The 27,893-nt window shown below is 49.8% G+C and overlaps 2 protein-coding genes and 1 pseudogene across 3 annotated transcripts; 2 read left to right on the forward strand and 1 right to left on the reverse strand.

The window, feature by feature from the left end:
• Positions 1-383: 383 nt before the first annotated feature.
• On the reverse strand, positions 384-15,195 carry ERGIC3 (ERGIC and golgi 3). Of its 2 annotated transcripts, XM_007447772.1 has the most exons (14): positions 15,029-15,195; positions 14,822-14,892; positions 14,614-14,701; positions 14,273-14,392; positions 9,529-9,622; positions 8,520-8,685; positions 8,337-8,394; positions 4,394-4,408; positions 3,721-3,752; positions 2,833-2,929; positions 2,692-2,756; positions 1,842-1,978; positions 1,708-1,763; positions 1,422-1,501 (listed from the first exon to the last, which is right to left on the reverse strand). In XM_007447772.1, the coding sequence occupies exons 1-14, from the start codon at positions 15,114-15,116 to the stop codon at positions 1,422-1,424; spliced, it is 1,167 nt and encodes a 388-aa protein (XP_007447834.1). In that variant the 5' UTR covers positions 15,117-15,195. The 2 variants fall into 2 exon arrangements, with proteins under 2 accessions (XP_007447835.1, XP_007447834.1); XM_007447773.1 differs by lacking the exon at positions 4,394-4,408 and having other exon boundaries at positions 384-1,501.
• LOC103071061 (uncharacterized protein C20orf173) lies at positions 15,115-23,704 on the forward strand. Its single transcript, XM_082931442.1, is given in 5 exon segments — positions 15,115-15,331; positions 22,351-22,430; positions 22,432-23,022; positions 23,253-23,428; positions 23,509-23,704. Coding segments are annotated over 5 exon segments (1,260 nt in total).
• A 3,468-nt stretch (positions 23,705-27,172) lies between these two features.
• Positions 27,173-27,819, forward strand: LOC103083810 (frataxin, mitochondrial pseudogene; annotated as a pseudogene).
• Positions 27,820-27,893: the final 74 nt, after the last annotated feature.

A 27,893-nucleotide genomic window follows, 5' to 3' on the forward strand; every position in this document is an offset into this window, starting at 1 on the left:
GGGTTCAAACAATGTCACCAGGACTGGTTCTCTGCCTGAGCTTGGCGCTGCAGTCCTCAGGGGAAGCTCATTTGCAGACAGGGTCTCTCCTCGGAAGTGCAGGATGGCTGCAGCAACCCCATGTCTCCCCATACTCATGTCCAGAAGGAAAGAAAGCTTTCCTAGGCCTGACAGATGCTAGCTTGCTCTGGGTCACTGGGGTGGGGGTGTGGGATGGGATATGCTGGTTGGGGCCCTCCTCTGGGGCTTAGGGAGGGAGATCAGCCCTCTTCCCAAATCACACAAGCTGACAGTGGGCAGGGAGGTTCCCAGAGGAAACCCAGGATACCGTTAACAAGGGGGAATGGTTTCCGGGTGACCAAAAAACAAGGCTCACTACAGCTGACAATATCACCCGCAATTCATAAATGAGACAAGGGTCCACCAATAACACGTCCAAGGTCACAGCTCGTAAGTGGCCACATCAGAGCTGGGTCTCATGTCTGGCTGCCTCCAGAAGTTTTGCTGTCATTGCCCTACTCTGCTTTCTGTCCTCCGCTTCTCCCCCCACTACTGTCTTACACTGAAACTCCCTGAGAAATGACTGGCTGAACTGACCAGCTACTAATGTCCCTGGTTGCCTGGGCTGTGCAGTGGTGAGGTCTCAGGGCCGGTTTCCCGACACATCTTAAGGGCTGTAATGGGAAGGCCTGACTAGGTCCAGAGCCAGAGTCTGATGCTAGCCCTGCTTCAGAATGGCCACCGCTACCTTCCCTCCCCGCTTTTCAGTTCTATGTACACCCAGGAAATTGCAAAGGACCTAGCTGTACCCTTCTGGGCACCAGGAGCCAGCAGGCACTTGGCACGTCGCAGGGTCAGTGAGCAGGAGGGGATCAAGTGACTGAGCCCAGGGTGGCAGGGAGGGGCCCCAGCTTTAGCCACCACTGAGGTGGCAATCCCCAGCCTGCAGCCAGGGCCTATTACCAGTGGGGTCGGAAACTCACAAGGCTGGGGGCCAGGATGACTCCAGGAAGCTCATCCTGGACAGGTCCATCTAAGCCCTGGGGCTGAACCCAAAAGGCCTGAAGGCCACGGTGGGAGGGACTGATGGTGGGGCTGTGGAATGAACATCAGTCTGGTTTGAATCAAGTCCTATTAAGCAGGGACATCCACGTGGGGCTCCCAGAGGCACCTGGCTCTGAAAAGTCAGTCCTGACTGCCTTTGATAAGTGGCTGTGATTAGGGTTGTTCCCACGCTCCAGCCAGACCCACGAACCACACAGAGACCAGTGAGTACTATCACAATTGATAGATTTACCAACCTGGGGCTGCGACTGACTCTCTGCAGAGGGGGTGTGCGGGGTGGGTGGGGTAAGAGGCTGGGAAAATGACCACAAGGCCAAAGAAAAACAGGGACTTGTTGCGGGGGAAGGGACGGACAACTATGTTGTCTTCCCTAGATCAATTTTCTTCTGGATGGCTCGAGCCGAGTGGTAGATGAGAGAGTCGATGAGTCCGGCCACTGGGGAGAGAGACGAGGGCTGGCACTGGCCCAGGTGGGCTCTTGGCTTGACCTCCGGGCCTTGTCACCTGACTGGCCAGGCCAGCATCCCCACCCTTGGCCCTTGAAGTGCCCCTCCTCCCTCAACCAAAACCTAGTGGGGGGAGTCAAGCTTTACACTCCCCACCAAGCCCTGAACCCCAGACAGACACCCTCGAGCTTCTAACCTGTGAACATGCCCCCGATGATAGCGCACACGCCTGTCAGGAAGTGTGTGAAGGACCTGGCAGAGGGGCGGGGGAGGGTCAGCAGGCACCCCACTCCCTGCCGGCCCAGGCCCCTCCCTTTCCCCCGCCCTCACCTGTGCTTCTCCGTCAGCTTCACCATCATGGGCGAGAGCTCGTACAGCACGAAGACTCCAGGAAGCCCCTGATCGCCCATCAGCCCATTGGCGACCTTCTCATGTCTGGTCACAGAGAACTGATTTGTCCTCAGCACCTGGGACGGGAGGGGAGCCTGGGCCAGGGCTGGGTCTATGACCTGGCTCCCAACCCTGCCGCCCCACCCCTGCTCCTACCCCTGGTGTTGCAGTGCCTTGACTGTGTGGAGGAGAAAACGAGGCCCCACGTTGGAAACAAACACTGCAAGGCCTGGGGACCACCTAGATGCCCTCTCCCAGCCTGACCATCCCAGCTTCCCCTCCAGTCGCCAGCTCTTTACAGTTTCTCAATCCCAGCTACGTTTGGTGGACCCTCTCAATGGGGGTCCAGGGGCGAGAAGTAATTCTCCAAGGCTGTACCACAAGCTCCTGGCGAGGCTGGGCCTGACTTCCTCTCTGCTCAGTTGCTTGCATTCTACCAGTCTGCAGAGATGCTGCTCCACAGGCCACAGCAGAGACAGGAGGAAGGGGCACGGGAGGGTTGACCTTGCTAGCTCCCGGCTCAGGGCAGATAACGGGGGACAGTGAGGCAGACAGAGAGTGGACACGGGAGGAGTGGATGGAGGTACTTTGGGCAAGTAGGAAAAGTGCTTTGAAATCTGACAGCCTGGGGCCTGAGCTCTGGCTGTGAGGGCAAATCACCTACCCTCTCTGAGCCTCACCTTGTCACCCATCATATGGGGATAAGAGCAGGACTCCGCTTCCCAGCTTGAAGGAACTCAGGTGCCTGGCACCAAGAGGGTGCCGGATGTCTGAGCTCCCTCAGACTCACCTCCCCATCTACCTTCATGTACACCGTGGGCACCACTTTCACAAAGTACTGGAACATCATGGAGGCTGCAGGGAGAAGAGGGCACTGGGCGTGGGTGCAGGCAGGGCTTGGGTAGCTGGAGGCTACCTCCCAGGCTGGTACCTTGGGGTGCAGTGACGTTGGTGTGGTCCAGGGGGTTCACAATGCCTGGGTAGTCCTCCCCGAATGACAGGTGCTGGATGTAGTGGGTCATGTTGATCTGCAAGCAACACCAGCTCCTGGGTCTTGGAGCACTCGAGGCCCCGAAAGGCCCCTCCCTCTCAAAGGCTCTTCAGACAGGAGCAGACAGGGGCACCTGGGTCTGGGGAGTGGGTGTGTAGAGATAGGCCAAGGGCTGGGCCCTGCCTAGGAGAACCTGCTTGAGAGAGGCACCCCCACCCCACCTAGGAACTCCTTCCTCAGGGTCTGAGGGCTCCTGGGGCTCCAGAGTTTGAGGCTCTGGCTGCACCCACCCATTAGCCAAGCACAGACTGGACATGGGCCCTGTGTGGCAGGTGCTGGCTTTGCCTGGAGGCGCCCCAGATCTCCCAGCTCCGGCGCCTGTCCTGCTCCTGTCTAGATCAAACAGCCATTAGAGGGATCTTTTAAAAAAGTGCAAATCTGATTATGTCATAACCCTGCTTAAGGTAAGCCAACAGCCTCCCAACTGCTTGGGAGAAAGTCCAGACCCCCTGGCCGGCCTGCCAACCCTCCAGCCTCATCCTCATCCAACCACATGGCCCTGTTGTTCCTTAGAAGTGCCCCAACCCTCCTGACCTCACCCCAAGGCTCCCTCTTCCCGGATGCTCTTGTCCAAGCCCATCCCCTGTCTCCAGCCCACGCGGATCTCAGTTCAAAAGTCACCGCCAGTACCCTCAGACTGCACCCCCTGTCAGAACATGGTTTATTTTTCTATATCTGCTCCCCACCCCAGGATGTCTCTACAGAGAATGAAGGCAGCAGCATGCTTCCACCTCCACCCACCCTCCATGGTTTCTACCTGGTACGTACATTGTCGAGGCCAAAGCTCTGCAGGTCATGGACTAGGAGAGAAAGGAGAAGATGTCAGCAGGCGGAGCAGGCTCCCCACACCCTCGCCTGGGCCTCCTCACTCCTCCCTCTGGGCTGTGACCCACCTGTCTCGTCCTCTACCCCTCATTCACTCACCAGTCTGGCCCTGCTTGAGGGCAGCCAGAAGGCCTGCCGCAGGCCTGCGTGAGAGTCCATGCCCTCCACAGGCCCCACTTCCTCCCTCACATACACAGGGAGCCCTTCACAGGCATCACTCCAGGCCTTTGCTCCCACCAAGGCCCTGCCTGCATCTCAGGAAAGAAAACCCACTGACTCAGGTTTAACGAGAGCCGATGGCCAATCGCTGAACCCCAGAGTGAGGTGGGACCTGAGAATGTGGTCCAAGCTCTTTCCCTGCCTCCTCTGCCCTCACCCTCAACCCACCAAAGGAAATCCCACAGGCAACCTGCACCCTCTGTTCCAGAACAAGCTCTTCCTGCCCTCTAACCCTGATCCCTCCCTGCTACAAGGAACCCCACCTAAAAGATACATCCCACTGCTTTTTATAGTCACCGGGCAGCCATCCCGCCCATCCACACCTCCGCCCATCCTGGGAGGGCAGGCTGCCCCAGAAATGGGGGCTTGGTCTCCCTGGGAGGGCAGGGCCACTTACTCTCCACAGCATGTACTGCAGCATGGGGGAGGGAAGAAGAGAGAAGGGAGGAAGAGAAAAAAGATTCAGAGCTTCACAACAAGAACTACGAGAATTACGGACCAAGGTATGTGGGAGAAGGGAAGACTGGATATTCCTGCCTCAGCAGCAGGGTCTGGACTCAGCTAACAAGCCTCCTCCTGGTCCCCTCCCCAAAGGAGCCCTTCCCTGGCCAGAGAAGAGGGCAAGGGGGCTTGGGGGCAGAAGTACGGTGGCCTAGGAAGAACAAAAGACCTAGAGCTAGGTCTTTCCTAGACCTAGGAAAGTCACTTTCCTAGCTGTGTGACCTTGGGCAAATCACTTGGCCTCTCTGAGCCTTGGTGTTCCCCTCTGCACAGGGCTGTCCTGAGGACCAGGCAGGATCTAAGATGGGAAAGTACTTGGTAAACTTTACAATCTTCCCTTTTTCTTCCCCAATCAACACAATGTCAGAAACTAGCTCCCAGGCCTTCAATTCAGCCTCTGGCCTCGGGCAACTGTAGTTCTGTGTTTCGAACATTCTTCTAGGATATGGAGTGCCTTTTGCCCTGGGCTCCCTGACTATGACAACAGCCCAGACAGAGAAGCAGAGACGCACCACCTGCAGGCCCTGCGCCCACAGCTCCACGCTGATCGTCTTCCTAATCCCAGTAAGACCACCCTTCCCCGGCCCCCTCCAGATCCACCTGCCTGCTCCTCTCCAACACTCAGCCTCATCCCCGACTGCCTTAAAGACCAGCAGCGCCATCTCCATCAGGCCTGTTACTCCTGCTGTCCTTCGTCACCGGGCAGCTCAGGACTGCCAGGTCATCTCTCATCCCCTGGACTCCTGTCACCATGTAGCTCTGTACATCCCCTTAGTATAATCCTGACTCCCATCTCTCCCAGACCCTTCCATGTGCCCTGTTACTCATCAGCAAAACCTCGACATCTTCAACCTCCAAACCTTCCCTCCACCTTGTGCTCTGGCGGCAGCCCAGCTCTCCCTTGAGAGCGCTATTTCCCTTGCAGACCCCAAGCAGTGACTATTTCTCTCCCACACCCGTCCTCCTCCTTGGCCTTAAGAGAGGTCCTCCTTGCTCCTTAATGCCATTTCCAGATCACTGTCCCTTGATCTTCCCTAAAAGTCTCCAGGTCTGCAGCTCCTGGAACACTATACCACCTCCCATCCCCATCTGTTTGCTGGAGATCCATACAGAACTGCCGGTCAGTCCTCCCATGCTGGTTCTCAAGAGTTGTAGCCACTGTCACGCTCTCCCATACGATGGTCCTGTCACAATTCCTGGTGATTTTCACATCACTCAGCTGCCAACCTACCCAAACCTGTGTAGATCTGCCCTTCCTCCCGTTGCCAAGTTGGGGCTTTCTACACCTCTAAGGCACTACATTCTGTCTTCCTTTTCCTTCTCAAGGACTTCACTCCAGTAAATGTCTCTCTCATCTCCGGAGCATCGCTTCTGCTCTCTTCAGGAGGTAACTTCTGACAGCATATTAACACACTGCTACATCACACATCTTACAAAACCCCCCGTGACTCCACATTTCCCTCCAGCCACAGCCCACTCTCTCCCTTCCCTTTAGAACAAACCCCACAAGCACTGCCTCTGCTCACTGGCTCCACTCCTCTCCCATTCCCTCCTGAACCACTCAGTGGTGCTTCCTGGCACTTCACCCGAACTGCTCTGTTAAGGTCACAATGACCACTGCCACGTTATACACCCAATGGTCGTGTACTTGATGTCCAGAAGCGTCTGATACGGTTCTGGAAACACTTTCATCCCTTGGCTTTCAGAATGTCTGGTTCACACTCTCATCTCCTCGGTGTTTCTTAGCAGTCTCCTCTGCTGCTTCCTCCTGATGCCCTGTCCTCTAATGCTGGGGCCCGGCACTTAGGCTCCTGAGCTCTCCTGTTCTCCATCTACCCTCACCTCCACCCAGAAGGTGATTCATTCAGTCCCATGGTTTTAATACACTGATGACTCCCAACATTTGTATCTCTAGGCCAGACCTCTCCCCTAAACTCCAAACTTGAATGGCCAACTTCTTACTTGACATCTGAGGTGTCTAAAATGACACCCACATCCCACTGGTCTGAACATGTTGAAAGTGGGTTTGTGCCCCCCACTCCAACCAACTAAACCTGTTCCTCTGAGTCATCCCCCATCACTAAATGGTAACTTCATCCTTCTCGTTACTCAAGTAGAAAACTTCAGAGTCATCTTGACTCCTCTTTCTCTCACCTTCGCATCCATCAGCAGCTCCACCTTCAAAATACCTGCAGTCACTTCTCACCACATCTACCACCACTCTGGCCCCGCCCCCATCACCTGGTGCCTGAACCGATTGCCTTAACAGCCTCCTGAGCGGCCTCTCTGCCTCTGTCCTCCTCCGTCACACCCCCCACCCGGGCCCACCGTCTTCTCCACAGAGCAGAGGGCTGCCTGTCTTTTCAAAGTTAAGTCAGATCACGTGCCTCTTCTTCAGAGCCCCATGACAGCCTTCCATCTCATGCAAAGCAGCAGCCCGAGTCCCTGCAGTGCCCTCCTGGGCCCTGTTACCTCCCGCACCTTACTGCTAACCACGCAGCTCAGCTAACTGTTCTCTGGCCACCCTCACTTCCTCACTGTGCCGAGTTCACCAAGCACATTCCTGCCTTAGGGATTTGCATTTGCTATTCTCTCTGCTTGAAACACCTCACCCCCATCATCCACAGGGCCGGTCCCTTCACTTTCTTCAGGTCTTCACTCAAATGTCATCCATCAGAGTCTTCCCCTGACCACCCGATATGGAACAGTACTCACACACCGTCTCACCCAACCTCTCGGCCCCATCATCCTTATCCTGCCTTTCTGGGTTTGAGTTACCTAATAGCATATGATATTTTACATACTTGTTTATTGTCTGTTTCTTTACTAGAATGTTCCGAGGGCAGGGACTTTATTTTTTTTTTCATTAAAAAATTTTTTTTTGGCTGCATTGGGTCTTCGTTGCTGCGTGTGGGCTTTCTCTAGTTGTGGTGAGCGGGGGCTACTCTTCATTGTGGTGCACAGGCTTCTCATTGCGGTGGCTTCTCCTGTTGCGCAGCACAGGCTCTAGGCACACAGGCTGCAGTAGTTGTGGCTCCCGGGCTCTAGAGCGCAGGCTCAGTATTTGTGGCACACGGGCTTAGTTGTTCCGTGGCATGTGGGATCTTCCTGGACCAGGGATTGAACCCGTGTCGCCTGCATTGGCAGGTGGATTCTTAACCACTGTGCCACCAGGGAAGTCCCAGGGACTTTGTTTTGATCACTGTTGTATCCTTAGCACCTAGACTAGCACATGGCGCACAACAGGTGATTACTAAATACCTAGTGAATGTACAAATGAATAAATGAATGAGAATAAATCTCATGTATTCATCCTTGTGAACAACCCTGTAAGGTAGGCACTATTTCAGGCCCATTTTATAGAAGAAGTTGAGTAGGGCTCAATACGTACTAAAGACGACACAGCGTGGGAGAGGCAGAACCTGGGTCCCAAACCAGATCTGCTTCCCCCAAAGCCTCACACACAGGTCATCTGATACTGGGGGCTACCATTTAAATAAATACCTACCACAAGCCAGGCTCTGTGCTATCATCTTTAACCTGCCCAAACAGCATAGGAGATGAGTACTATCATCCCCACTTTAAAAAGGAAGAAACTGAAGCTCAAAAAGTTAAGGAAATTTCTCAAAGTTTCAGACAGCCTGTAAGGTCTAAAACTAAAATCTGAAGCCAGGCAGTCTGGCTCCTCAGCCTGTGCTCTTAACTGTTTACCAAACTGCTGCCCTGAGTTCAGGGTCTGCTCTGGGCCAAAGACAAAAGAGCAGCAGGGAGCCGAAGGGGCACTCAAACTCGCCAGGTGTCCAGGGGCTAAAGCTCCCAGCTGATGTCGGGTCACTTACCGTGCACGTGGGACTGCTGGAAGCTCTTCCCGGGGGCAAAGTGGAAGTTTCCCGCCACCTGTAGGGGAGATGCCCTCTCATTCTCCAGCCATTTCCTCCCTTCCCTTTGTCCCCTCGATTCACAGTGGAGTGGGGCCAACCCACAGCCTAGCTGGCCCTGTCCCGCCTCGGCTCCTCCTGTACCTTGTTGACTTCCAAGAAGCCGTACACCTGGCAGCCTTCATTCTTCTGCTCCTGCATCTTCTGGCTGAAGCCCTCTCGCCGGCACTGCTCAATAGTGTCTGGGTTCTTGAAGGCCCAGCCTCGACGGCGATATGCCTCCCGCACATCCTCACAGGAGTTACAGCACCTGTAGGGGAGGAGGTGCAGGGGGAGAATGTCACAGAGGCACAGAAACAGTGCCGGCACCTTGGGAAATAAAGCAGTTCTGCCCACTAATGAAGCCTCTGCCAGCCTCAGCCCTGACCATCCAGTGTTCTCAAAGTATGTTTCCTCAGTGGCAGCAGGACTGTTAAAAATACATATTCCCATTTTCTTTGGGGTGATGAAAAGTTTTAGATCAGATTGTGGTGATGGCTGCACAATGCTATGAATGTAGTTAATACCACTGGATTGCACACATGAAAATGGTTAAAATGGTAAATTTTATGTCATATATATTTTACCTAAAAATTTTTAAAAAAAATACATATTCCCAGGCCCTGCCCTAGACCTGGTGAATCAGCCTTTCATGGGTCAGGGCCTGAGAAACAAACCAGCAGTTACCATATATGGAAGGCTTAATTAATAACCTGGGCTGGGCCCTCCATCTCACTGCTTTACATACATATTCCTTATGTGACTCTTATGAGAAAGGTGCCATTATGGTCCCCCTTCACAAGAGAGGGTTACGTAGCTTGGCCCAAGGACCCATGGGAAGAACCCAGGCAGCTGGACTCCAGAGACTACCTCTGAACCAGAGCAAGGACCACTTCAACTTCGTCCCCAGCTCTGCAGCCCCCAGGTAGGGCCTGGCCACAGAGCCTCAGTCGCCTGCACCGGGATCAGGGACCAAGGCATGCAGCCTGTCCCATCCGGTCTAAATTCTTGGTCTAAACCACAGAGTCCAACAAAGGCTGAGGATGACTGACAAAAAGCACCTGATGGGGGCCCAGCTCCCCACCCCCCACCCCGATGCCCGACCCTGGCTCACCTGATGTCTTCCGTCTCGGCACCATAGCAGCTCTCACAGCGACTAGGGTCCAGGGAATCAGGGTCAAACACCTTCATCTCAACTTTCCCGAGCTCTAAGGGGAGGGCAGAGGCAGGGGCATCAGCTGCGGGCAGGCACAGTGAAATCTATACTCCTAACCCTTGCATGGGCCCTTTGGGTTAATAAACATTATAACAGCTAATATTTACATCATGTATACTATGTGTCAGGCACTAAGCATTTCTACACATATATTATTTCTTTCAATAACGGTAATAGTAATAAAACAATAACAGTGAATACTAAATATTAGCTGAATACAGGTCACTGTACTTTACAAATATTGTCTCTTTTCAACCCCCCAATGACTCTGAAGGTGGAGGTTATTATCCCCATAGTACTTGAGAAGGTGCTGAGGCTCAGAGATGAAAAGTGATTTCGCCCAATGCAACACAGTAAGTGGCAGATTTCAGCTCTAAATCCAAAGTGTAAGCCCTTAACCATGGTGCTTGTCCTAAGACTGCTCTCTCTGCACCTGGCTCCCTGCCTTTAACTACCTCAACATAACTGGCGATTTCAATATTCAATACCCTGACCTCCTGTCCTCCAATAATCTTTCTACTTTTGTCATCCAACCTCAGCCACGCATTTCCATACTCAGTTATTACCAGTTACCACAAACCTTCCAAAATTCAATTTCAAGTATCCCAATCTTCAATCTTATCCTCATTTTCCCACATCACTTTCTCTGGTACCCAGAATCTACCAATTCTTTGACACCACTGACACTATCACCCCTTCACATCGTCACTTCCCTCCGTGTTTAAATTTTATGGTCCGAATGAGGAATGAACAGTCTCTTCAATAAATGATGCCAGGAAAACTGGATATTCAGAAGTAAAAGATTGAAATTATACCCCTCTTTTATACCACTCACAAAAATTAACTCAAAATGGATTAAAGAATTAAATGTAAGACTTGATACCATAAAACTCCTAGAAGAAAACATAGGGAAAGACCCCCCAATGACTCTGAAGGTGGAGGTTATTATCCCCATAGTACTTGAGAAGGTGCTGAGGCTCAGAGATGAAAAGTGATTTCGCCCAATGCAACACAGTAAGTGGCAGATTTCAGCTCTAAATCCAAAGTGTAAGCCCTTAACCATGGTGCTTGTCCTAAGACTGCTCTCTCTGCACCTGGCTCCCTGCCTTTAACTACCTCAACATAACTGGCGATTTCAATATTCAATACCCTGACCTCCTGTCCTCCAATAATCTTTCTACTTTTGTCATCCAACCTCAGCCACGCATTTCCATACTCAGTTATTACCAGTTACCACAAACCTTCCAAAATTCAATTTCAAGTATCCCAATCTTCAATCTTATCCTCATTTTCCCACATCACTTTCTCTGGTACCCAGAATCTACCAATTCTTTGACACCACTGACACTATCACCCCTTCACATCGTCACTTCCCTCCGTGTTTAAATTTTATGGTCCGAATGAGGAATGAACAGTCTCTTCAATAAATGATGCCAGGAAAACTGGATATTCAGAAGTAAAAGATTGAAATTATACCCCTCTTTTATACCACTCACAAAAATTAACTCAAAATGGATTAAAGACTGGAAGGTAAGAAGAACTCCTATATTGGTCTTGGCAATGGTTTTTTGGACATGACACCAAAAGCACAGGCAACAAAAGTAAAAACAAGTGCAACTACATCAAAGTAAATAGCTTCTGCACAGCAAAGAAACAATTAACAAAATGAAAAGACAACCTATGGAATGGGAGAAATATTTGCAAATGATATATCTGATAAGGGATTAATATCTAAAACATGTAAGGAACTCATATAACTCAATAGCAAAAAAATAAATTTATTCAATTAAAAATGGGCAAAGGACCTGAATAGACATTTTTTGAAAGAAGACATACAGGTGGTCAACAGGAACATGAAAAGGTGCTTAACAACACTAATCATCAGAGAAATGCAAATGAAAACCACAAGATATCACCTCACACCTGTTAGAATATCTATTATTAGAAAAAACAGAAACAAAAATGAAGTAAGTATTGATGAGAAAGTGGAGAAAAGGGAACCCTTGTGCACTGTTGGTGGGAGTGGAAACTGGTACAGCCATTATGGAAAACAATATGGAAGTTCCTCAAAAAATTAAAAATAGAACTATCATTTGTTCCAGCACTCCCATTTCTGGGTATAGATACAAAAAAAGAAAAGAAATCAGTATCTTGAAGAGATATCTGTATTCCCATGTTTATTGTAGCATTATTCACAACAACCAAGACAAAAAACAACCTAAGTGTCCCTCAGCAGATGAATGGATAAGGAAAATGTGGTGTGTGTGTGTGTGTGTGTGTGTGTGTGTGTGTGTGTATGGTATGTATATATATATGGTGTGTATATATATATAATGAATATTACATATATCATATATATTAGAATATTTTATATATATCATATACATATATTGGAATTTTATTCAGCCATTAAAAAGAAGGAAATCCTACCATTTGCAACAACATGGATAAAACTTGTGGCCATTATATTAAGGGAAATAAGTCAGATAGAGAAAGACAAATACTGTATGATCTCATTTATATGTAGAATCTAAAAAAAACAAATTCATAGAAACAGAGAGTAGACAGGTGGCTGCCAGGGGTTGGGGGGTAGGGGAAATGGGGAAATGTTGGTCAAAGAGTACAGACTTTCACTTATAAGATGAATAAGTTCTAGGGATCTAATGTACAGCATGGTGACTATAGTTAACAATATTGTACTGTATACTTGAAAGCTGCTGAGAGTACATCTTTTTTTTTTTTTTTTTTGCGGTAAGCGGGCCTTTCCCGCTGCGGAGCAGAGGTTCCGGACGCACAGGCTCAGCGGCCATGGCTCACAGGCCCAGCCGCTCTGCAGCATGTGGGATCTTCCCAGACCGGGGCACGAACCTGTGTCCCCTGCATCAGCAGGCAGACTCAACCACTGCACCACCAGGGAAGCCCCTGAGAGTACATATTAAATGTTCTCACCACATACACAAAAAAGATAACTGTGAGGTAATGGATGTGTTAGCGAACCCTATTGTGGTAATCATCTTATAACAAATATGTATGTTAAATCATCACATTGTATACCTTAAACTTACACGATGGTATATTTTAATTATATCTCTACAAGGCTGGAAAATAAATTCTCTGGTCCACTGATGCAATTATTCTCTTGCACATAATCACAAGTCATTTGTTCCTCTCTCCCTTTGTCATACAAGTCTAAGCAAAACTCAAATCCTAGTTGAGTTCAACTCCCTGTGCCTACTTCTTTCCTGTGCCTCCCTTAAGACTGCCTGGCAATCCTACTTCCTTTCAATAATCAGTTCACTATCCCGTTCCCCACGATGATTAATTTCTATCTTTTTCCCTTTCCTTGGGCTTCCAAAATCCCTTCCCCTTTCTCCACTCTTAGCTAATGACTCTGCTTTCAATTTCCACTAAAAAAAGAGAAGCAACAGAACCTCACTTAATCCCAACACCAAACCTACCAACCCGCATGCACTCTCTTCCAGCCCCACTTCTCCGCTCTGTCTCACAGCAAGACTCCTGGAAGGGTCATCTATACTTGATGTCTCCACTTCCTTTTCTATTCTTTGGTTAGATTTTCATCCCCAACAGTATCAAAACTAATCCTTTCAGTCTCCAGTGACCTCCGTGTTGCCAACTGCAATGGTCAGAACAGCCCAACCAAGTCACTCCTGAATTCCTGACCCATAGAAACTGAAAATAAATGTTTGTTGTGTTAAGTCACTAACTTTGGGGGTTACTCGTTACGCAGTAGTGGATATATATTCCCCCACCTCTCCCACCTACACACACAAATCCTCTTCCTCCTTTCTGGTCATCAAGTCATTCATTTCCTCAGACCAAAGCCTTGGAATCAACCTTGACCCCACACCCAATCCTACAGCCAATTCTATTGGTTTTACTGGTGTTCAACATATATGTGTTGAACAAATAAATGATAAAGCTCACCAACAGAGGAATCCCTAAAGTGTGAAAAATCATAGCTTTCAGGAAGGTTTTGTTATGGAGGAAAACTGACTTAATGGAGGCATTGGGAGGACACCCAGAGAGAAGAAAGGAAGCTAAAAGTGAACAGACACTCTGTACTAGGCATTGTACACATATTACTTCATTTGATCCTACAATTCCACGTGGTGGGTACAAGTGTTTATCACCACTTAATAGCTGAGGTCACAGACGGCAAGAGACGGAGCTACATCCGAATGCAGGCAATCTAACCCACGAACAAGCTCAACCTTAAGCCATCCTTCATTCCAAGAGGGAAGAGCATTCAGGGCTGCAGTCAGTCTATGGGACAGGGAAGCAACACCCAGAGAAGCGTGGGTCCACCTAGAGGAGTTCTGCCAAGGCAACAGCACATAGGACCCATCCTCAAACTTCTGTTACTCAGACCACAACAGGCAGGGATTGGGGACCTCTGAGAATGACAGCCCTGAAGAGTACTCTTCTCAATACTAGGCTAGAAAACTGGATTTCAGCCCACTCTGATTCTTAATAGCTGGGGGACCCTAGGCAAGCCACTTGACTTCTCTGGGTCCTAGATGTTTCATTTGTCACTGGGCCGGGCACAGCCCACTTGCCAGAAGGTAGTGCTTGGGCTTGTCCAGCTCTGGGATTTGAGATCTGGTCTCTTCCCCCCAGTTACCATGACGTTCCGCCTCTGAGCTCACGGGAAAGCCATCCTTATCCAGCCGTTTTTTGAACAGGTTGTGTTCCACATCCAGCTGCTGCTCCCCAGCCACATCCATGGCATCAATGCTCAGATCTGGAAGCAGGAAATCAGGGTAAGGTACTGGGAACCTAAGGGCAAGGGAATCCGGGTTTTGGAGGGTAATGGGGATGCTGGGCTTGTCTTGGGGCAGCAGTGGATTAGGGGAAGGAGGTTGTCCTGGAGTCCTGTCCAGAACCTAAGGCTGGAGGTGTGAACCTGGAAGCCCACCTGAGAACCCTGGGACTTGCAACTCCCACCCATGGTGAGGTACTCACAGGCACACGGCATGTGTGGAAAAAGCACATTAATGTTGATCTTCAGTTTATCTCCCCGTGACTTGTCCACGTAGAGTTCAGGATGCACCTGGGGCAGGACGACCTCAGTAAGATTTGGCCCCAAGCCTCTTTTTCCCCATTCCCATCCCCTAAAGCGCCTACCTCTAGAACGCCAAGCCCCTTCCACGTACTAGGCCCCGCCCCTTACCTCAGTGGTGAGGTAATACTGCAGCTCGGACAGGAACAGTAGCAGCATGAGAAGGCCACTGACAATGGTCACTGCGGGCAGGGAGCGAGGGTCAGGAGGGCCTCTGTTCCTCTTCCTCAGCCCCTGGCAGGCCGCGCAGGTTCCAGGCGCCCCAGCCAACCTCTAGGACACCCCACTCCCCGCCACCCCGACCCCGCCACGGCCTACCCGTGGCGCCCCCGCAGGTCTTGACCCGGAAGTCCTCCAGAGTCTTGGGGTAGGCATCGAACTGCTTCAGCTTCCCCAGCGCCTCCATGGGGACCAGCCGGAAAGAGGACGCCAACCTGCCCGCCCGCCTGCCCGCGCCTGCAGCCTCCCGCTTCCGGCCGAGCTTGAGCCACGCCCCCTCTCTGCACGCAGGCGCAGCAATGCGTACGCTCGGCCCCACCCTTCGCCCTCGTTCTCACTCAGGCCGCCCCGCCCACCCGTGCTGTCGGCGCTATTGTCCAGCGGCTAAAGAGGGCTCCAGCGGTAAGGGAGCGAGGGAAGGCAGGGTGGGGGGTAGGTCTTCTGCGGATCAGGGTCCCCGGAGGAGGACTCGGCCGGGTAGACACAGTAACAGCAGCATTCGCTTGCCTTGCGCCAGGAACTGCGCCTCGAGTTTCACATGAGACTCTTGGAACTTGGAAGCTCCTAGAACAGTGGTTTTCAGTCTCCCCAAGCGGCAGCCCCATTATCACCTGGAATTGGTTAGAAATGCAAGTTATCGTGCCCCGACTCAAACCTGATGAATCAGAAACTCTAGGAATGGCTCCCAGGTGATTCCCTGCAGTTACAGCTTGAGAATCACCTCTGTAAAGTAGGTGTGACTTTTTTTTTTTTTTTTTTTTTGCGGTACGCGGGCCTCTCACTGTTGTGGTCTCTCCCGTTGCGGAGCACAGGCTCCGGACGCGCAGGCCCAGCGGCCATGGCTCGCAGGCCCAGCCGCTCTGCGTCATGTGGGATCTTCCCGGACCGGGGCACGAACCTGTGACCCCTGCATCGGCAGGCAGACTCTCAACCGCTGCGCCACCAGGGAAGCCCAGGTGTGACTTTTATATCCATTTTCTGAAGGAGAAACTGTGGCCTGGAGAAGCTAAGTAACGCCCTAGATCACAGGAATTAATGGCAGGGCCTGATTCCAACCCATTTCTTCTGGACCTCAAAGTACTCTAGGAGCCAGGGCCTCTGGGGTTGATTTTACCGAAACAGCCTGAGCACGGCTAGTGGAGGTGCGTGGCTGAAATCATTTCAGTGGCATTAGACCAGAACTTTGATAAAAGGTGGTATAGGGGACTGTGGACAGAGTCCACAGAAGAAAATGACTGACACGTTGGGTCAGGGAAGGCTTCCAGGAAAAGGAGAAGGGACACCAGCTGGGTGCATTCTGGCAATCCAACTCAGGAGAAGCTGAGTCCCTGCTTCTGCCCGCAGGCTGCAGTTTGCTAGGGAGGGGAGAAGGAAGGGACTAATACATATTAACTGAAAACTGACAACATGCCAACTGCTGTCGTCCATTCTACATCAGAACAACCCTGGGAAGTTGGTGCTATTTCAAATCCCATTTTATAGATGAGAAAGCCAAGAGCTGGATTGACTTTGCCCAAGGTTGCAGGGGTAGTTAATGGGGCAAAGGTGGGGTTCAAGGCCTGGTTTTTCTGACTCCAGAGCCTGGGTCTTTTCCACGCATTAGCTACCAACACCAAGTGCACGAGAAGTCTATTCTCAGTTGGATGCCCAGGGACAATGTTGACAGAAATTGTCCTCTCCTCTCTGCCGTATGTCTATGTCAATTCTGTGCCTATTCATTGTTTCACTTCCAAGCCCTCCTTCCTCAGTGGGGCGCCATGCTAAGTGACTCACTCCTTCAACACATATTTATCAAGCTCTTCCTATTTCCCAGTTCTCCCCTGTGTTATGGAATACCATGGTGAATGAAACAGATATGGTTTATACCTACTCTTGAGGAGCTTTCAGTGGGGGTAGGGAGAGGTAAACAAAACAAACAAACAAAAAAATGTATATACCACTGAACTGTACACTTAAAATGGTTAAAATGGTAAATTTTATGTGTATTTTACCACAATAAAAATATTTTGAAAAAAATAATAAAGTAATTAATTAATAAACTACCTAAAGGAGAATGTGCCTTGTACTCTGAAGGAAAAAGCAGAGAACTGTAATAGGGACAACAAGGGTGGGAGGCTTTCTGCTTTAGGAATTGTAGAATTAGGTAGTCCTTCCCTTTATGGAGTCCTTTTAGTTGGCCATGACACAGAAGTCACAGGAGACCAAGATACTGACCAGTTGGAAACTTTGCTCCTCACAATGTCAGGCTTCCCCCTAATGCTTCAGCCCTCTCCCTCAAGGTGGGGTCCTTTGGCCTTGGGAGCAGCTGGGGGCTACACAGTGGTGCCTCACTCTGCACACAGAGCTGCAGGAAGAGGAGGGTCACTGGTCACGTGTAGCTGTAGACTACAAGCCTGACCAGAGAAGGGGAAGGTTTCAGGCCCTTTCATTAGTTCATTCAGCCCAGTCACAGCCTTCTTTCACCTTATTTGGGGCACTGATAAATGAACTTTTCCTGAATCATTAAAGAAATAGGTATATTTGTAGGTGTTACATGTTCTCCTTCTCTTGGGAGAAATAGAGATCTCAGTGTATCTGAGTTGAAAACAATAGTTGCAGTGTAGAAAGCCCACTGCTTCCCCTGAGAAGGAAGAATCATGACACAGCTGTGTTAGGGGGTCTCAGGGCCTAATTAGGAGAGCTTCTTAAGGGACTTCAATAATACAGGGGTCAGGGAAGAAGCCCCCAAATGAATGATATTTAAAATAAGACTGGAAGAGGGGCTTCCCTGATGTCGCAGTGGTTGAGAGTCCGCCTGCCGATGCAGGTGACAAGGGTTCGTGCCCCAGTCCGGGAAAATCCCACATGCCGCAGAGCGGCTGGGTGCATGAGCCATGGCCGCTGAGCCTGCGTGTCCGGAACCTGTGCTCCGCAAAGGAAGAGGCCACAGCAGTGAGAGGCCGGCGTACCACAAAAAAAAAAAAAAAAAAGACTGGAAGAAAGGGAAGGAACCAAGGAGGTGAAGTGCTGAGGGTACAAATAGGAGGGAGTAGTATGTTCCAGGAAGAGAAACTGGTCCTGGGGCAAGATGGAACTTGGAAAGTTCTGGGAACAGGAAAAAGCCAGAATGGCTGGAAAATGTGTGAGATGAGTGAGGATTTTGGATTTTATTCTGATGCAGTGGGATGCCATTAAGGATTCAAGTAGGAAATTAATTTAAGATCTTGCCAGTTTCTGGGTGAAGAATGGATGAGGGATGGATAGAGCAGAAGCAGAGATACCAGTTAGGAAAGTATTGCAGGCTGTGGAAGGAAAACATTATAAGCCCCTCATTAGAAAGCAGAAATACAATTCCTTCCATGAAAGGAAGCATTTTTTCTCTGTAAAATACTTTGCTGGCTGGATATGTTTCTTTTTTTAAATTAATTTATTTTTGGCTGCGTTGGGTCTTCATTGCTGTGCGAGGGCTTTTCTCTAGTTGTGGCAAGCGGGAGCTACTCTTCGTTGCAGTGCGTGGGCTTCTCTTTGCAGTGGCTTCTCTTGTTGTGGAGCACAGGCTCTAGGTGCGTGGGCTTCAGTAGTTGTGGTGCACAGGGCTCTAGAGCACAGGCTCAGTAGTTGTGGCGCACGGGCTTTATTGCTCTGCGGCATGTGGGATCTTCCTGGACCAGGGCTCGAGCCCGTGTCCCCTGCATTGGGAGGTGGATTCTTAACCACTGTGCCACCAGGGAAGCCCTGGATATGTTAAGCTAAGGCAGTGGTTCTCAAAGTGCAGTCCCTGGACCAGCAGCATCACCTGGGAACTTGTGAGAAATGCCAAAAACTGAATCAGAAACTCTGGGGATGAGGCTCAGCATTCTGTTTTTAATTAAGGCTTCCAGATAATCATGCTCAAGTTTGAGAAGCACTGGATTAAGAAGAGTCTCGGGCAAATACCTTTTATTCACACTATGATACAATCCATTCAAGAAAGAACCTTCTCTCAATGTTTGTAGAATGTCATTTAAGTCATTACATATATCATAAAACAATGATCAGTGAGAAAATTAATTGTAATGGTTCTAGTTCCAGTAATATACAGACTTAATCGTGGGAGCCTTCCTGCTGTAAAACATCTTGAAATGCTGAGTAACAAGTATCCCTTTGAATGTATAGCTGAGTGGTGACAAAGGAAGAGAAATTCCCAGGGGTTAAAAGTGAAGGTGTTGGCAGTGGTTGAGAGTCCGCCTGCCGATGCAGGGGATGCGGGTTCGTGCCCCGGTCCGGGAGGATCCCACATGCCGCGGAGCGGCTGGGCCCGTGAGCCATGGCCGCTGAGCCTGCGCGTCCGGCAATGGGAAAGGCCACGACAGTGAGAGGACCACATATGGCAAAAAAAAAAAAAAAGGGAAGGGGTTGAAAAAAAGCAGTAAATTTATGAGCTGGCTTTGTGGCTCTGGGAACAGGACAGGGAGGGGTGACTAATGGAGCTAGTGTGTCAGTAATCTACAGGCTTCCCTCCCCTCCCCTCCCCTCCTCTTCCTTCCTTCCTCCCTCCCTCCTTCTCTCTCTCTCTCTTTTCTTTCTTCTTTCTTTCTTTCTCTCTTTTTTTTAGCACATAATAATTATATTAACATAGATGTTTACAGTTTACAAAGCCCTTTCATATAAATCTTGTTCCTCGGAGAGTATTATGTGTTAGGAGCTGTAATTTGGTAAGATGCTACATTAGTTTTAGGAAAGCTTTTGGAAGGGAATAACTTTTTTTGGAGTCAAATAGATGGGGAAAAAAATGGTTTCACAAAGTATTTTTTAATCAATGTGGCCTGAACTGCCCCATGACCATATTGTACTTGCCTTATAATCATTGTCAAAATATTGGGTTGGCCAAAAAGTTTTCGGCCAAACCAATAGCTAGGGGTGGGGGTCTTCTTTGGGTATTGGATATTGATGCCTACATAGAGAGGAGATGACAGCCAGATGAGGCCTCAATAAAACGATGGAGTCCTGACAGAGTTAGAAAAGGTTAGTCTGGGAAAAAATTATCCACTTGTATAGGAAGAAAAAAAGAAGGCTTGAGATTGTCTCAACCTGTGTCCTGGATAGGAACACAAGAGCACAGAAAAATTAAACATTGCTGTGACATCATAATCACAGGCCTGTCCTCACATTTGAGGTTTAGATTTATATTCTCTGCTTAGCCTGAAAGCTCCAAAGTGGAGAAGTTAGCATAAAATTGAGGGTACCTGGCAGATGTAAACATGAAAGTGCTCTGAGGGAACACACACAATTTAAGCCACATAGCATTCTCAAGGATAAAACCCTGCTAAAAATGAGCACCTGATCTAACATTACAAACATATGAGGACACAATCCAGCATGATCAGGATTCACAGACAACAACATCAGCATGATTAGATGCTTATCAACTTGAGATCATAGAACTTTCAGATAAAAACTTTAAAGCAGTAAGGGCTTCCCTGGTGGCACAGTGGTTGAGAGTCCGCCTGCCGATTCAGGGGACACGGGTTCGTGCCCCGGTCCGGGAAGATCCCACATGCCGCAGAGCAGCTGGGCCTGTGAGCCATGGCCGCTGAACCTGCACGTCCAGAGCCTGTGCTCCACAATGGGAGAGGCCACAACAGTGAGAGGCCCGCATACCGCAAAAACAAAACAAAACAAAACAAAACAAAAACTTTAAAGCAGTAAGTTTATAGTGATTAAAGATACTTAAGAAACAATAAAAATGTAAAGAAGAAGGAATACTTGAAAATAAATTTAAATGTAAAATAATTGCTAGAAATGAAAAATATAGTAATTTAAGTTCAAAAATCAGTGAGTTAAGCCGCCTATTAGACAAAATTAAAGAGAGAAATATGGAACTGAAAGAGCTGGAAAAATTACCCAGCATGTAGTATAGAAAAATAAGATCATAGATATAAAAGTTTCAGAATGAAGAAATCCAACATATGACTAATAGGAGTTCTAGTAGGAGCAAGTAGTGAGAATGAGGGAGAGGCAATATTGGAAAGATATGACTGAGAATTAGCCAGAATTGAGGAAAGGCATGAGTTTTCATATTCAACAAGCCTGAATCTATTCAAATGGAACAAATAAGCATATATTCACACCTAGACACCAGAACACCAAAAACAGAGAAAATGTTAAGATCTGAAAAAAAATGGATAGTGGCTACATGAATGTCATTATATTCATTATATAATGAATATAATGTCATATTCATAACTCTAGTGCTGTTAATTATATTGTTCACTAGTGTCCTTGAAATATTTTATAATAATAGAAGAGAAAAATTAACAGTGGTTTGAGAGCATATTGGTTAAGGGATGGGGCTTCCAGAATGACTGAGAAGCCCAGCAAATCCTCTCTTTAAAAAAACAATGATGGGGGGCTTCCCTGGTGCCGCAGTGGTTAAGAATCCGCCTGAGAATGCAGGGGACACGGGTTCGAGCCCTGGTCCGGGAAGATCCCACATGCCGTGGAGCAACTAAGCCTGTGCGCCACAACTACTGAGCCTGTGCTCTAGAGCCGGTGCTCCGCAACAAGAGAAGCCACCTCAATGAGAAGCCCACACACCGCAAGGAAGAATAAGCCCCGCTCGCCGCACTGAAGACCCAAGGCAGCCAAAAATAAATAAATAAATACATACATTGTGTATTATTTAAAAAAAAAAAAAAATTTATTTATTTATGGCTGGGCTGGGTCTTCATTTCTGTGCATGGGCTTTCTCTAGTTGTGGCAAGTGGGGGTCACTCTTCATTGCGGTGCGCAGGCCTCTCACTATCGCGGCCTCTGTTGTTGCGGAGCACAGGCTCCAGACGCGCAGGCTCAGTAATTGTGGCTCACGGGCCCAGTTGCTCCATGGCATGTGGGATCTTCCCAGACCAGGGCTCGAACCTGTGTCGTCTGCATTGGCAGGCAGATTCTCAACCACTGCGCCACCAGGGAAGCCCATAAATAAATAAATTTTAAAAAATGATTTGGAAATCATAGGAGAGGGAGGAGTCAAGGATAGCGCATGGGTTTCTGGCTTCCACAACAGGCTGAATGGAGGAACATCTGTTGAGATAGAGAAGTCTTGGGAAGGGCTTGGTTTAAAGGGAGCATCATGAGTTCTGTCTCCGGCTTGCTCAGGGTGACAGGTCTCTGAGACATCTAAGCTGAGGTGCGACAGGCTGCTGGGTATGGAGTCTAGAGAAGAGAAGAGAGGCCTGAGCCGAAGATACACTATTGGAGAGGGGGCTTCACACATAAATAGTATCTACGGTTCTGTCTCCACTCTGTTCCTGTTTCCTGTAAATATTTATTACATGATTCTCAGTCTTAGGGATTCGGAGGTAAAGAAGACAGTCAAGGTCAGTCTCTATCCGCGTGGATCTTGCACTCAGTGCAGGCAGCTTGTGTGTGACAGACAGGCTAGAATGGTGGCTTTGTGCCTAAAGGAGGGAGGTCACAATGTGTACTTTGTGATGAGAGCCATGATATACCCAGTGGCACTGAGGACCCCACTGAGAGCTCAGCCTTCCTCCTGCAGGGAGGATAGGGCACACACCATACGTTATCTCTCTGCTCTCACACCTTCCATCCCAGGCCCAGCCAGAGTCCCCTTTGGAGGTGAGCAAATGGATAGGGAAGTGGGAGATGAGGGGTTAGGAGGAGGTGTGGTGTGGAGGGCTGGGGAGCCGTGGAAGCCAACAAGACAGAGGGTTGGGGGGCTATCTGTGGCCTCAGTTCCTCACCTCTCCCAGTCCCAGGTAGAGGAGCCAGTCAGCTGCCTGCCACTGGAGCCTTTGCCTGGGCCAGACATGAAGTGCTGCTGGCAGATTTTTGTCCTGTGCATCTCCTCAATGCTCATCTTGTGGCTGATGGCCCCCTGCCTGGATCTGAAGCCGGAATCGGCACCCCACGAAAAATGGATGAAGGTGGTACCACAGCATTGCAGCTGCCCTCCGTTCAAATTCAGGAAATGTGGCTGCCCATCCGGGACCCTCAACGACTCTGTCTGCCACCACACGGCTGGAGGGAACTGGTTTGATGTAGGTTACGAGAAGACGATGGGGCGCCTCACGGGAGCAGCAGAGCCCACCAGCCCTGACGCTGTGCTCTCGTGGTTGGTCAGTGGTCAACACTGGGCCAGCCCATCCCGTCCTTCCCAGGCCCAGCCCACCTCCCACTTCCTGGCCCAAACTCCTGCCCTCGGCCCTGGCTTCGTGTGCCTCCTATCTTCACAGCCTCAACCCCTGACCTCCGGATGGAGGTCTCACCCACCTAGCTCTGCTTTCCTTCCACCGGGGGCCAATACCTGGATCTCAACCCCCAATCTCCTCCCTCCTGCTGTTTTCAGGGCATGAACTCAGCAAGCGAGCTGGGCAGAGTGTGGGAGAAGCTGTTCAATGTGATTCCCAGGCCCTCGGTGAGCCATTTTGAGCTCTTCTGTGGAACTTGTGCATCGGTGGGGAACTCGAAGATCCTGTGGGCCGCCAGCCTCGGCAAGAGCGCCAGTCGCACCGCGGTCTCCAGGTGGGCACTGAGGAGGGGGCAGGGGACTGGACGTCCAGGCCTGCCCCCAGAGTTTTGTCAGTTTCTGCTTTCCTTCCCAGGATGAACCAGGATCCTGTTCAGGGCTTCGAGATGCTGGGGAACCAAACCACAGGACAGTCTGTCTCCCACAGGAATGACAGGGACCAGGGTTCTTGGAGCCAGCTGGAGCTGCTGCTCCTGAAGCTCTTTGTTCTGGCATGGACTTCAGATGCTCTGAGTGAAGAGGTGATGGTCTGGGAACCCAGACGTTCTTAGTATGGGGGGTAAGGAGAGGTCACTGCAGGGGATGACAGAGGGGGCTCCAGGGAGACCCTCTGCTGGCTTGTTGAGAGCACCTGCAGGACCTTCGCAGGTCTCAGGGGCTGCTGAAACTCCCCCACCTCCTACTTCTTCCTTAGATTTTGGAAGATGGTCCAGTTCCCTAGTAGAATGGAAGATAGAAAAGACCAGGTAAGGGGACGAGAGGCAGGAAGATGTAGCTTCGGGCTGCTGTGGGAAGGGCCCCAGGTTGGCCCGCTCCCCCTTCTTCCCCAGGTCCTGGTGATCAGCCCCACCTTCCTCAGGTACACCCAGGGCAACAGGCTGGATAAAAGCGTCAGTATCCATCCCAGGGGCTTGTGGCTCTGTTCTGTGCCTTGCACACCTGTGACCCAGTTAAAGATTCTTGTCCTTTTTCCTCACTTAAAACTTTCCCCTGCTATGCTTTCAGCATAGAGTTTGAAAGCTCCTGTTGGGCTTCCCTGGTGGCGCAGTGGTTGAGAATCTGCCTGCCGATGCAGGGTACACGGGTTCAGCCCTGGTCTGGGAAGCTCCCACATGCCGCAGAGCAACTAGGCCCGTGAGCCACAACTACTGAGCCTGCGCGTCTGGAGCCTGTGCTCCGCAACGGGAGAGGCCACAACAGTGAGAGGCCCACGCACTGTGATGAAGAGTGGCCCCCGCTTGCCACAACTAGAGAAAGCCCTCGCACAGAAACAAAGACCCAACACAGCAAAAATAAATAAATAAATTAATTAATTAATGTCAGATGCAGGCTTGTGACATCCTCTGTCACATAGGGGAGGACGTAAGTCAGGCACCAGCAGATAAGCAAAGCTTTCACTTTGGCATTGGTGAGTGCAGTAGGTGCAATTCTAAGACAGCCTCTAGGATCGCCAACCCCTGCTGAATACACACCTTCCTCCAATGATCCAATCACACTAATTTAAGTGCTACTTTAAAAGAAAACAAAAAAAAGCTCCTGTCTGGCTTCCAAGACCCTGCATGGTCTGACCCCTCCCCGCTCCCCTCCTCTCTCCCAGGCTCACACCATGGGCTTCTCAGCGTTCCCCACACACACCATCTGCCTCATGCCTTTCCAGACGCTGCTCCCTCTGCCTGGAATGCCTTCCCCTTGCCTCCCTGAGGAATGCTCTCTTCCTCCACTATGATGAGAATCAGCTAGCTGGTGCTGTCTTCTGGGCTCCGGGGTCCCTCTGTGTGTTCAGAGTCTGTCTCCCCTGGGGAAGGTGAGCTCCATTCTCCTCCCAGCTCCGGGAGGCGGCCTGTCACCCTTGATGTTGAATGAGGGGAGGTGGGATGAGGACAGGATTCAGCCTGCTGACACACATCCCTCTCTCATCCACCAGGATGCCCACTTTGGATTTGGAGCAGAAAAGCAAGGAAGGTGGCCCCATTACTGGGAGGATGTTAATCAGACCAATGGAGATTCTGTCCATACACAGCACAGAAGCAGAAATGGAAGTCAGCTAGAGTGGACAAGCTCACCGTTCACACGGGACACGCTGCTGGGTCAACACAAGTCCTCGTCCTTTGGGCCTGAATGCAGGGGAGTCTTGGGGTTGCAGCAGCAGGAGCAGCAGGGCTCTGGGGACGTTCAAGGGTAAAGGGCAAGAGGAAATTGTATAGCAATCAGTCTGGTACTGAATAAAGTCCTGGCCTCATTCTTTTACCTGTGAGGACAGTGCCAGGTGAGGAAGGGCCATACTTGACTTCCATGGCTCAGGGGGAATATTTACACTCATTTCTCTGCCTGGCCCCCCAGATCATGCAGGTGGTGTAAATTTAGAGCCAACCCTGTGCAAAGCGCAGGCCCAGACTGAAGCACTTTTCCCATTGGACAAAAGAGATAAGCCTCCTTATTTCACCCTATGCTGGCGGGTGAATTTTTTTCTAGCCCAGCTTTTCGCTGAAGGTTCACCTCTTTGAGGTTTCCAGGGCTTTGTAGGGGCCTCCGTTCCAATTCTCTGCCTCCCCTGGGATCACGGTCCTCTGCCCACATGAGCATTAAACTCCTAAATTCCTGGGTAGCCTCTTAAGCAGTTCAAGCGCTCCCCATGCTGTTTTTCAGTTCTATTTTCATTTCTGGCATCTGGGGACTTCCTGTTTTCTTTTTAATTAGTTAATTTTTAAATTTATTTTTATTTTTGGCTGCGTTGGGTCCTCTTTGCTGCACGCAGGCTTTCTCTAGTTGCGGGGAGCGGCGGCTACCCTTCATTGCAGTACTCAGGCTTCTCATCATGGTGGGTTCTCTTGTTGCGGAGCACGGGCTCTAGGCGCGCGGGCTTCAGTAGTTGTGGCACGCAGGCTCTAGAGTGCAGGTTCATTAGATGTGGCGCATGGGCTTAGTTGCTCCGCGGCATGTGGGATCTTCCCAGAGCAGGGCTTGAACTGTGTCCCCTGCATTAGCAGGCAGATTCTTAACCACTGTGCCACCAGGGAAGTCCCACTTCCTGTTTTCTTTTACCTCTGCTCTGCATTTAGAATAATTTTTATTAATATATATGTATTTGCTTGCAAAATTACCAATTAACTCAGGAAGGATACACAAGACATTAGGAATGGTAGTTGCCTCTGGGGAAGAGACTGGGTAGGTGGGGAACAGATTCTTTCTTTTTACTTACTTTTTAATACCTTTTGTACTATGTACCACAGACCCCTATTATACATTCAAAAATAGGTACAAATAAAAAATTTTAATACTTAAAAAAATTTAATTTGACCAGCAGTCTGTATTTTTGTTGTAAGAGAGTTTTCAGGTTATCTTTTAATTTATTATTTTGCTAAATCTGGAGCCAAAACTAAGTCTTCACAGATCTCCTGCACTTCCATGAACTGGGTGAGTACGTGATAAGGCCAGTGAGTTCCATGGGCAGCAGCTCAGTGCGTCATTCCTGTGGAAAACAGTTTGGCAGTTCATCAGAAAGTTAAACATAGAATTACCACGTGAGCCAGCAATTCCACTCTTAGGTAGATACCCAAGAGAAATGAAAACATATGTCCACATGGAAACTTGAACACAAATGTCTATAGCAGTATTATTCACAATAGCCAAAAGGTGAAAACAACCCAAATGAATGGACAAACTATGGCATGTCCATACAATGGAATATTATTCGGCCATTAAAAGGGACAAAGTATTAATACATGCTACAACTTGGAAGAACCTCAAAAACATGCTAAGCGAAAGAAGGTGAAACAGGAGGGAAGTGGGCAGGGCACAACCTTGAAAAGAATGACTTAGCCGTTGAGGATATGACATAAACTGGTTAGAACCAACTAGGTCCAAGGTGGTGGAAATTTCAACTTCCAGTGGACCTTGAGCTTCATTATACGCTCGTTGTAATATATCAGCATATGCTAAATGACACACCCACCAGCGTCAGGACAGTTCTGAGGGCAACCTTAAGAGGCCAAAATGAGCGGCCGCAGATCGCGAGGAGAATGTGGACGCTTGGGCGCCAAGCGGCTGCCAGCCTCTTGCCCTGCTCAGCGCCCGCGGGCTCTTCGCAGGCCCACGCCGCGGCCCCACGGCCAATGAAGGACCCCCAGCTCTACGGCTGCCGGGGCCTGCACACCGGGACCGCTGCGGCCGGCACAGCCAGCCAGCCCAGTCTGAGCCTCTGCTGCCTCAACCAGATCCTGAATGTCAAAAAGCAGTGTGTCTTTTGGATGAATTTGAGGACAACGGGAACTTTGGGTGACACTGGCCCTCTGGGCGATACCACCTATGAAAGACTGGCCGAGAAGACGCTGGACTCCTTAGCAGAGTTTTTGAAGACCTTGCAGACAAACCTTACACATTTGAAGACTATGAGGTCTCCTTTGGGAGTGGTGTTTTAACAATTAAACTGGGTGGAGATCTAGGAACGTACGTGATCAACAAGCAGACCCCAAACAAGCAAATCTGGTTATCTTCACCATCCAGCGGCCCCAAGCATTAGGACTGGACTGGGAGAAACTGGGTGTACTCCCACGATGGTGTGTCCCTCCACGAGCTGCTGGCCACAGAGCTGACCCAAGCCTTAAAAAACAAACTGGACTTATCTTCTCTGGCCTACTCTGGAAAAGGCACTTGCTGCCCAGCCTAATGCTAACGACATTGAAAGTTCTAAAGCCAAGACCCCAGCTTCGTTCTGCAGCTGAATGGCTAGTCTTTTCCATT

The sequence above is a fragment of the Lipotes vexillifer genome, unplaced genomic scaffold (assembly GCF_000442215.2).
Source record: "Lipotes vexillifer unplaced genomic scaffold, Lipotes_vexillifer_v1.1 scaffold397, whole genome shotgun sequence".
In the NCBI taxonomy this organism is placed as follows: domain Eukaryota; kingdom Metazoa; phylum Chordata; class Mammalia; order Artiodactyla; family Lipotidae; genus Lipotes; species Lipotes vexillifer.